Below are 11,061 nucleotides of genomic sequence, written 5' to 3' on the forward strand. Positions count from 1 at the left end.
TGATGACTCATACCATTGTCATATCCTCAACGAGCACAACCATGCTCCAACAAGTCTGGACATGTAGCCAGCTGCCTCTTTCGCTTTAACCGTTTTTTTTTTGTTATTATGAAGTTAAAAGTAAATTGGACTTTGAACTTATTAATAAAATATAAATAAGTTTTAATTTACTTTTCTTTATTTATAAGTGTATAAAGTAAAAATAAGAATGAACAAACATTAATTAAAACATTATAACCGAACTGAAACCGACGTGTTCTGGCAGGCACGTAATAAAACATTTGATGACGTCACTCCACTGCTAAACTTAATTCTATTATACTGAGCATGTTAAAGCCTGTCTATTTCATATTCTCGCCAAAACTTGGAAATATACTAGATTTGTACGTATTGCGTCATACCGTGCAACATGACATGTCTCAACATGTTCATTTTAATTTTTTTCTTACTCTTGCTAAAATATCGAGCAGGACTCAACCTGTCCGTTAACTTCATATATGTTTCTTAGAAAAAAACAATATTTTTAAAACTGAACTTTGCCCTTATTAGCTTTTATTGCTTTATAAATAATAAAACTTTGAATGTTTTGGAGACTTAAAAACTTACTTTTTAAAAAATGTTAACACGCTTGCACAACATGTTTGAACAGGCAAGTAAAAATAATGATGACTCATACCATTGTCATATCCTCAACGTGCACAAGCTGCAGCTTAGTTTTTTCTTTTTTTTTTTTAACTAAATAAATTTTGTATATGCGCCCCTCTTAGTTCGGCTTCCGCCTTAAGCTTCCTCACCACGTCAAGGTGGAGGTCATCGAGGAAGTTTTTATTTTTTTGTTTTATTTTTTGTTTTACTTTTTTATTTTTTTTTATTTTTTTTTTTTTATAATAATAAAAGGAATACTTGAAAAAATAAAGCAATAATTTAATTTAATACATATATTGAAATAAAACTTTAAAAGATACATATACCTCAGAAAAATATATAAAAACTTAAAAATCAACTTCTAATACACATAAAATATTTAACTTCTAATTAGTACATTAAAGTGAAATAAATAAGAAATGTTTTGCTATCGAATCAGTTTATTTTAATGGTTGTTGGAATTTTAGCTGCCTTGCATCAATCGCATTCATACATTGTACACAATCTGCACAAATCCATTCATGGTTTACGGGGATTTTACACCCCGCCAGTGACCAACATTCAGGTTTGTGTGCAACTCAATGCATTCGCCAGTGACCACATTCGTTCTTTAAGGCAAAAATATTTCCGTCTCATTCCAACCAAACTTACTATTGAGCCAGCAATTGATGGCTTTAATTCGATATTGCGTACATTTCTCTTTACAAGTATTGTGTATAATACACTGATTTCCTGCTGTTTCTAATGAATCAAGTTTTGGACAGTCATAATCTTCTAAATTAATTACACAACAACTGTACAGATTTTGCAAAAGAAATCTTTTCTTTTCATAACCCTTAACAAACACAAATTTATAATTACAATCAATAAACTTGAAAATATCTCTAATCATTTCATATTCAATATCCCCGTCATTCCATTTAATTTTATGATAATAATTTTCTAACCAATAATTGGTTCTTCTACTTTTTTCACATTGTTTATGTTGGACAGGTGGCTTGAATATCCAGTGTCTGACTGATTGAAAATTATAGTCTAATAGAGAAAGCTCTTTAACAATATAACCTCCTACACTGTCTACAAAGCACTGGAAGTCAGCTATCAGCACGCCTGTTTGAGCCATACTGAACACTGAACTAGCTCTTCAAGCCTTCTTATACCATACGACGTACAATACCTGTCAAAGGATTATATTCTACCACCCTGTCGTGAATAATAAGACAATAGGCAGTGGTGTTGGGCGGGAACATTTCTTTTGATTCAAATTCCAATCTAACATCTACCGGGCCACATTTGATAGATTCACACTGTTTAGAACAATCTATTACAATTAAGGGTGTTTTCTCTTTAAAATTTTGTAAAGAACTTAGAGGATACATTTGTTCTCCATAATATGACATTTGAAAGGAAGCATACATATGATATAGAATGGCAAAACGGTTAGAGGAAAAATCTACATTCAAATCGCCGTAGGGGAAAGCTTTACAATTAAGATAAAGTTTTACATTTGAAATTGAACAGTGGTCAAAGTGACTAGCGTTGCTTTCCACATTATTAGCACGTCCGGTCTGAAAAGCTAGAATGATATATCGGGGCTTTTCCATTTGACTAGATGTCTTTACTGACCAGATTTGCCTCTGAGTGGCCGGCAACAAAGGGTAATCATAGAGTTCCCAACTTCTAAAACTTAGAGCAAATACCTTAGCAGATTTAAGATGACGCATAAGAGCCAATCTCTGATGTTCGTTGACTGTTACATAGGGCAGCATCCAGCAAAGTTTCACCATTTCAATTTTACACCTCTCCACCGCTTGTTCTTCATTCAATCTGTTGAATTTATAGGCATTTCCATCTTGTCTGCTTCTAACAAGTATCAATTCTTGTTTAACATTAATCACAATTTTCTGGTAATCTTCACAAAATCCCAGCAGCGATGATAGCGGAATGCATAAATTAAAACATCCTTCCGCTGAAGTGATGTTGAGAGCATCGCTTTGAGGATAGCACCAGCCCCAGTTTGTAATATACTGGCAGCCTGCCTTAAGCGAAACCAACCCTTTAAGTGTACAAGCTATTCCTGGGTTTTTTACTCGATCTATTTCAACTCCACTTAGTTCGTATCTTATTTCATCAAATAGAAATGCAAAAGCATTATTGGTCAATTTGGATGAAACAGGAACTGCAGAGCCGTCTTCCTTTAAAAACTTGCCTTCCAAGTAGAGCAAACTTTGACTGGGTAGCGTATATAGATCTTGATGTTGTACACTAATGCGTATTTCATCGCCTGGCAGTAGTTTTGAAGAAGCATATGGGTGATGGGAATGCAATTCTATGCACTCGATTGAATTGTCAAACTGACATTTCTCTTCCAAATCTAAGACTTCCATGATGACGAAAGAACGTAGTAACCTGCAGACTGAAGAAATCGAATACTACTGTTGGTCAGCGATGTTCGCTCGGCAACTGTTCTCACTGGAATGATGCTCTTTTTCTCCGCAACTGTCCTTTTATCGCCTCTTCTAAAGTCTAACCCCATCTCCGTCTAGTGATCAAATGGCCAACTTCAGTTGTGAGCCTCTCTTTTATAAGACATCCAGCAGGAAGAGTAGACAAAGCTGGCCGCAGTTGTTAGTGCCAACTTTCTGATACTGCTTCCTGTTCCATGAAATTCGACTTCCCTTTACATATCGGACAAATTCAGCAGGGGGATTGGCACCACTGCTATCGAAGAATTGAACATATTCTCCTCTCTTCTTGTAACAAACCCAGTGAGTACCACTGCCAACACTGCTATCCAAATTAAAAATGGCTCGTTCATTTTTCCAAGGTTTCTTTGGAAATTCATCAATCATGAATACTCCTCTGAAATGAGGAATTTTATTTGATTTCGCCAACTTAATTAGATCAAAATTACTTAACCGCAGGCGAGGTAGCGTATCCAGCATTCGTTTAGCTTTTCCACTCAATTTTGAAGATTTGCCACCCATTCGTCTAGGAGTGGGGATGATTCTCTTCTTTTTCTTCTTATCTTTAGCACGTCTCATGATAAACTAAAACGTTGTTAGTTGTTTCTGGCTTTATATATGAACATTTTTAACATTCTCCCAACTGTTGTGTGAATTATCTAAGCCCAACCATTTCACCAAAATTCTATCACCTTTCCGTTTAATAACCTTCTCCACTAGGTAACTGTCGGGATGTTTGGCCAGCTGCAGTTCCTCTTGATAGAAACCTCCAGCAATCATTTGCCCCTTATAATCTTTCAGATGATAGGTGATCGGTATGGTATTTTTCACTTCAGCAACTTTAAATATTTCTGTAGACCATGAAGGGCAGTAGCCTTTAGCAAATTGAGCTTTATATTTGGATATGCGTACATGATCACCAGCTTTGAACTTGGGAATGTTGGCGTTTTTCAAAGTTTTCTTCGCATATACTTCACGTAACAGCTGTTCTTCTTTTCCCCGTACTGAAGCCGGTGCCATTTTAATCGTTCTGTGTTTAGTGTTATTATATTTGTTCACTAGCGATTTAATACTGGTTAACCAGTCGTACGATCCTTGGAGACTAAATTTTTTCCACATTGCCGCTTTCAGAGTACGATTGAATCTCTCCACTATTGAAGCTTTTAAGTTACTATAGGTAGAATAGTGATTTATACTGTTCACGTTCATCAGCTTGCCAAATATCTTGTTGTAAAACTCTTTTCCATTATCCGTTTGCAAATTGTTTGGATTCCGTTCGGTTAATACTTTCTCGAATGCTTGACTCACTTCCAGGGCTGTCTTATTCTTCAGAGGGATCGCCCATGCATATTTGGAGAAACAATCAATCACGGTCAACAGATATTTGTGGCCTTTATTGAATCTAGCGTAGGGTATTAGTTCCACTAGGTCGGCTTGCCATAGGTCATCTAAGCCCTTTAGAAGGACTGCTCTTCTCTTGAAAACTCTTCTTGCTGGTCTGTGCAACTCGTTAACGATCTGTTCCTTAACAGAGGCCATGATGAAATGAAGCTTGCTCATGTCCACACTACGCTATTATACCTCCATCTCTCAGCTGGGCTTCAATACTTTTTATTTCCGCGCTGGCATTGTTGGTGCCAAGTAACCTTCTTAATCGATCTACGAGCATGTTAGGATCTACATATCCGGCACCTCTTTTTGTTGAAAACAATTTTGAAATCACATTCTTGTATTTCATGTTTGTGTTCAGAACTTTAATTGGTCCGGAAGGGCTGTGCCCTTCTCTATGAGCGTTCGTCTGTTGCAGTATGCTCTTATAATTGATATAATCCGTCTTTTTCACCATAGACAAGTTTGGATTTGTCAAGAATAATAACTCGAAAAGACCTGGTGTGCCGAAATAGGTATTATCACCAACAGATAGAATATCTTTGCTGATGGAGACCACTGAGTCACCAATACTAAATCTCCGGCCGTCATAAACTACACCATATATCATATCCAAGTCCTTGGTCTCATTTTTAATAAATTTTTTGATATATTTTGAGGACATTTCTCCAACTTCCTTCAAATATTTTGCTGAAATTTCCTTCCCTTCAGGCGTTTGTGCTTGTTCTCGTACCTCTTGAAGCGGGCTGGTTGCTTCAGCAGAAGCAGAAGAAGATAACTTTAGAACTTCCGGTCGCTTTGGGGTTGTAAGTTCTTCATGCCATGTTTTTGTAAATCTTGACGGCGGTGTTGTAGCCGATTCCAGCCTCAGAAATTTTAGTCTCTTTGGAGGTGGAAGGGGTGTTTCACAAGTAGCTACTTCCGGTTTAGGAGATTGTTTTAATTCAAGTGGTGGCTTTTCCTGCTTTTCCACCAATGCTTTCAATGGACTCAATAAAGGTTGATATTTCATTTTCAAATATTCATCGGTCTCTTCTCTGTTTCTCTTCAATAAATTACACTTTTCTTGAATCGCCTTTCTGGTTTCGATTATTTCACGCATAACAACGTCACTAGTTGACCCCTCCATGGCTCAATGAACAATGATCTTCAAGTACATAGTTAAGGTATTATATAGGCTTCGAAACCTTTTCGATACCTTCCCTCAGTAATCTGTCTATCTTTGTCCAACACTAGAAAACCATATCTATTTTCTTTCCAACACCAGTGGCAAATTTTTCTAAAAGTTTTGAATTCCATGTCGGAATTGATATGGTCATCGTAAATTCTTCTCAAATTTAATTCATCTTGCCGAAAGAGTATTAGGAAATTTGCATTTTCTCTTACTAAGTGCTTAGGAACTCTAGTATAACTTTGACTTAGATAAAATATATCAACTCCATTGTGGCGCCCCATACAAAAATAGGCTCTTACATTATCTTGCTTGTCACATGCTATATCATCGAAAATAATTATTGAATTTGGCAGGGCCTCTTTAGGTGGGGGAACTTGAGAATTGTCTTCAAATTCAAAGTACCCAATATCTTTTAAAGGTTCTAAAATTTGAGCTAACTTCCGGTACTTGGGCTGATTTAAGGATTTTGCAAACAAATATATATTTTCAAATCTTAGCCCGTTTGAATCATAAATTAGACTTAACATAAGATTAGTTTTTCCGCAGTTGGAAGGCCCACATATTAGACATCTAATTGAGTCAGGTAAAAGTGGGCCGTGTCTTGATTCTTTCTTAATCGGGGCGCCACCGTCTAGGTTTTGATTACGGAGCGTGGTATGTTGCTTCACCAAGCGCATGATGGAATCTAACAAGAATCGCTCTCTCACCTCTCCTTATATAGTTTTTTTTTGCAGACTATGTGCAATATCTAACCTACAGAAAACCTTAACTTAGCACCTAAAGAAATCCTATTATAATAAAGCTATGTACATATTTATATACAAACCCAGAACGCCATTACGTGGGTACGTCCGCTATAGCAAAGTGGCCATGGGCGAGAGTATGTACACGATCGACTAGATGGCGTTTGTCGTCGTGGGGCGAAAGGGATACTTTTCTCTGTTCGACGGAAAAGAGTTTATGTTCTTTAGAAATTATTGTTCTAAACGTTGTTGTAAACTCTTTTCCCTCGAACAGGGCAGCCATATAATCATCAAAGGTGATTTTTTTATCTACGGCTGCCTTCTTTATCCCTTTCGCCCGCTTCTTCTCTAGGCCGCGGATGCGTACTGCGTACATCTTTGCGCGGAGGCCCACGAATTCAGAGACAGGCTCTCCACTGGCTTCATCCTTGAACTTCCCCAACACCTTCTTATTTCTGTCGCTCTTACATGGATGTCCGTCTGGGTAGTCGCTGGTGTCAAATTCGTCCATCATTGTAGTTATGTCCTTGTAAAAGTCTCTCGTCTTTACTAAGTACATGAGGCTGTCAGTGTCTGTGTATAAAAGTTTTAGTTTGTCAGGTCCGTATTTTGTCAGCATTGTAGCGTAGTGAAAGTCATACATCCGGACTTTGGACAGATCAAGAATGGCCATCCCAACATAAATTGGTTTGTTCATCGTGATCTGTTCAAAGTCCAGATGTACAGCAGTCAGCGTCTCTGAGTAGATCGTCCTGTCTTTAAAAGTAGGTTTCGCTATCAGTTTCCGTATTCTACGTTCGTCAGTTACCAGTTCTATTTTTGTTCGTTTTCGTACGTCCTCCATGAATTTGCCAAAGACGGCATTGTTCATAAGTTTGTAGAAGTCTTTGTCGAAATCGTTCGTCGCTTGTTGTCTCATTTGAGTGTTGAGGTCGATGTAAGAACTTAGCCAACGGGACTGCCTGAATCGCAGCGCTCTATGTACGCGTACCAACCGCAGACCTAAACCCATAGCCTGCCTCAAGTTGACGAAGTGAACAACGTATTTCTCCCTGTTGGTCAATGGAGCCAACAATTTCTTATTAGCCTGTCCCGGAGGCACCCTATTCTCCGGGAGAAGGGGGAAATCGTTGTGCAGTTCGTGCAACTCGGCCGGATACTCAATATCGGCTTCGACAATATACCCGAAGGGACCATCTTCCTGCATATTGCCCCAGTCTAGAGTATCCGGATCTGATACCCATTCGAAAGCCCCGTAACGAAGCGGATTTGACATTTCCCACCCGTACAAATTATTTGCATCTAAGTAGGCAATGTAGCTAGATTCCTTATGGGGATCTCGATCTGGGTACAGATAAGCATTATCGGCTTTGCTATAACGGTGACTGCATTGGCATATGCCACCCCTTATCCCGCGCTCAACCATTAGGAGCTGGTCATAGTCGGTGAGTAGATCTAATTGTACCCCTGTACACTTCAACATGGCATCCCATGCCAGCCCGGGAGCCGTGAAATACCAGGCGGGATCCAGTGAATATGCTCCTATGCAAACATCCCTGAAATTTTCAAAGATGTCACACAGGAGCATTACGTCTACCTTGAGGTAGAGTTCACTGTACCCGCCCAGGGTTCTAATTCCAAACGCCTCCCATACTGACTGGGCATGCTGATAGTCCTCGTCTGAGATGTGGCATTCATTGAGGATGCTATAGAATGCCTCCTTAGGGGGTAGAACCGTCTCCCTAAGTTTCTCAAACGAGTCCGTGTAATCATAGGGGTACACTCCTTTCCGTGTGACCAGGTCCATCTTGTCGGCGGGGAAAAATTTACCTGTATCGATGAACTTATTGCGGGGCAAATTCTTCGACAACCTGTCCAAGCTGGAAGCCATGAATCTGAAGGTGTCCACAAATCTGACGGTTAGGGCGCCCACTTGCTTACTAAAAGAGATATATTTCTCTTCACTGTTGGGGATGACGTCAATACGACTATTGTCATACCCCAACTCGCGAACTATAAAGTGGGCGTCGTAGCCGCTCAGATTGTGGAGGAAAACGGGAAGGAATCGAGGAGTGCGATAAAGGATATTACATTGGGAATGGGCAGGACCACGATACACACCAGTGATGTGGTCATGGTCTGCCACTTTTCTATTGGAGGAAAGGAAAGGTTTGGAACAGAGGTAACATTGCTGGGATTTCAGGAAGGCTTCCAGCTGGGATGGTGTCAGGGGTAGCATAGGCCGTTTCATGGAGAACACCTCGGCTACCTTTTCCGCCACTGTCTTTATGTATGCCATAAACTTCTCAGCGGCGTCCTCACCTGTATAGATGTATGGCTCCGCAGGGAAGTCAGCGGGTATGCAGTGACGAGGTATGTCTTCTGCAACCTTGACATAGGTGCAGAAGCTCATAGGCAGGTGGCTCTGGTAGGGTGTTGTTTGCGAAGTACCCGGATTGTTATTATTAATTTTCTTTAATATGCTTTCAAAATCAGCATAAATGACGATGGGAATCCTCAACTGATTCTGTATCTTCGTAAAAGATACAGTTGGTGGGGTCCCATCGTCATTGCATTCTGGCAATACAATCCGGCTAGGTCTATTCATTCCGCAGTACTCCATGTGTTCCTTCACCCGCTCAGCGATGCCTTCTCGATTCAAATTAAAATGCTGAAAGCATCGCTTGCAAACGTGTACCCCGCCCTTGTGGCTGTTGATCTGACGGGCCACTAACCTATCAAAATCACTTATATAAGTGTAGTGGCTCCTTCCATTTTCAAGTGTTAGGAGAAGGAGGTCCCTGTGGTCTTCCTTCTCTTGTTTAACCACTTTTAAAGGGTACACGTTACCTTTCTCTCCAAGGGCGAAGACGTTGACCGAAATATTATTATATTTCTCAAACTTCTTCACTTCATGGAGAGGAGTGGGGAACGAAATACAGTCAAAGTTATAACTGTGTTCCAAGTTCTTGTATTTGGAAACGCGTTGTGGGTCCTTTTCAACGAGGCGGGAGAGAATGGCATACTTGAAGCACCGGTCGTCAGTGTTCTGCACATTGATGACAGCTTTTTTGTTTGCTATATGTGGGGGCAACGGTATGAAGCTGCAACCCCCTAGCGGTTGAAAGCGGTTGACACGAAGGAGAACCCCATCAAGATTTTTAACGGACCAACCGCTCCCCTTTAAAGCTGACTCCTCCATCTCGGTAGCTATCTTGGTATAGCTTTCACTTAAACAATCCAAGATGGAGGAGTCTTCATATAGTACTTTATTTTTGGTCTTGAAGGCTCGATCACAGGTTTCACCTTTAGGATTCTCGAACGTAGCCTCCAAGACCAAATTATACTTGAGGGGAGCATCAGTTTCTTCCAAGCATTCTCTTAGCAACCGATGCAGAGTCTCCGTCTGTGAACATAGAAATTCTACTGCATCGGATGCCTCAGTGCAAGGAAGAAAAAACGTTTTGAGGGTTCCTCCGTGTGCTGTTTCAATCTGATAAAGTTGCCCTTGTGCTACATCAATTCGGGCTCTTTTCCTCATGATGACCGATGTTTCACAGCGCCGCATGTGCGCAATCAACGTCTTCTTGGAAGAATAACCTTCTCCACACTTTTGACAAAGATGACGCTGATTGCGAACTGTGCAAGCTTGCTCATGTCGATTCTTGAGATATACCGTGTCGAAAACTTTACCGCAAATTTCGCACTCCATCATATTCACACACACACACACACAAACACAGAAATTAAATGTATACAAATATATATATATATGTATAGAAATAAAGCTAATTACCTAAGAAAAACCTAAAAAATTATTTACAATATTATATATACATGAAATGAAAACTTAATGAAATAATTACACGAAAAAAATTAAAACTAATTACCTAAGAAAAACTAATTACTAAACCTAAGAAAAAATTATTTACAATATTATATATACACGAAATGAAAACTTAATGAAATAATTACAAGAAAAAAATATTAAAGAACGAAAATATTAATATAATGCAAATAGAAAACTTAATGAAATAATACAACGAAAAAATTAAAGAAATGAAAATATATATATATATTTAGTATACCACAAAAGAAAAAGCAGATTTAAAATAATATTACTTACAGTTTAGAAGTTCTTATTGATGTTAACACTAAAGCACTTACTTAACTGAATGATTCTGCTGGAACTCGCACTCGCCTTATATACCCTCGGAAAAAGCTCAAGCTTCAATCCTATTGGCTGTTGAGTATGGTGACATCACTTTCTCGCAATTCTATTGGCTGATGAGAATGACGTCCCCTACCCTGTGTGTTAAGTGAAACGCGCACGGTAGAACTTGCAAAATGTTATTCGTACTAGGCGAGCTCAAAGTCCAGTTTAATAAATCAATACGGTGAAATATATTTTTTTTTTTTTTGTTGCGCACGGTAGAATGGGCAAATGTTATATATATATACTGGACAAATTTAAAGTCCACTTTAATAAATGAATATGTTGAGACATTTCCTGTTGCACGTTTGTACAAATCGAGTATTTTTTCGATGTTTTAGCAAGAGTAAGAAATAAATACAAATGAACATGTTGAGACATGTCATGTTGCCCGGTATGACGCAATACGTACAAATCTAGTATTTTATTTTT

The 11,061-nt window shown here is 38.9% G+C and overlaps 1 protein-coding gene across 1 annotated transcript; it reads right to left on the bottom strand.

Annotated features, from left to right (window-relative positions):
* Positions 1–6,510: 6,510 nt before the first annotated feature.
* LOC141461967 (uncharacterized) lies at positions 6,511–10,128 on the bottom strand. Its single transcript, XM_074143469.1, has 3 exons — positions 7,577–10,128; positions 6,730–7,468; positions 6,511–6,612 (listed from the first exon to the last, which is right to left on the bottom strand). Exons 1-3 carry the CDS (start codon positions 10,126–10,128, stop codon positions 6,511–6,513), a joined length of 3,393 nt encoding a protein of 1,130 aa, XP_073999570.1.
* Positions 10,129–11,061: the final 933 nt, after the last annotated feature.

This window comes from Rhodnius prolixus, unplaced genomic scaffold, assembly GCF_049639745.1.
Source record: "Rhodnius prolixus isolate KJV_2025 unplaced genomic scaffold, Rpr scaffold_12, whole genome shotgun sequence".
NCBI lineage: Eukaryota > Metazoa > Arthropoda > Insecta > Hemiptera > Reduviidae > Rhodnius > Rhodnius prolixus.

Excerpts from the sequence above, each read along its gene's own strand:
- LOC141461967 (XM_074143469.1), bottom strand. The coding sequence starts at position 10,128 with ATGGAGTGCGAAATTTGCGGTAAAGTTTTCGACACGGTATATCTCAAG. Across the intron at positions 7,469-7,576 it reads ATTGTCGAAGCCGATATTGA|GGAGAAATACGTTGTTCACT; the intron begins GTATCCGGCCGA and ends ATTGACCAACAG. Across the intron at positions 6,613-6,729 it reads AAGGGATAAAGAAGGCAGCC|AGAAAAGTATCCCTTTCGCC; the intron begins GTAGATAAAAAA and ends TCCGTCGAACAG.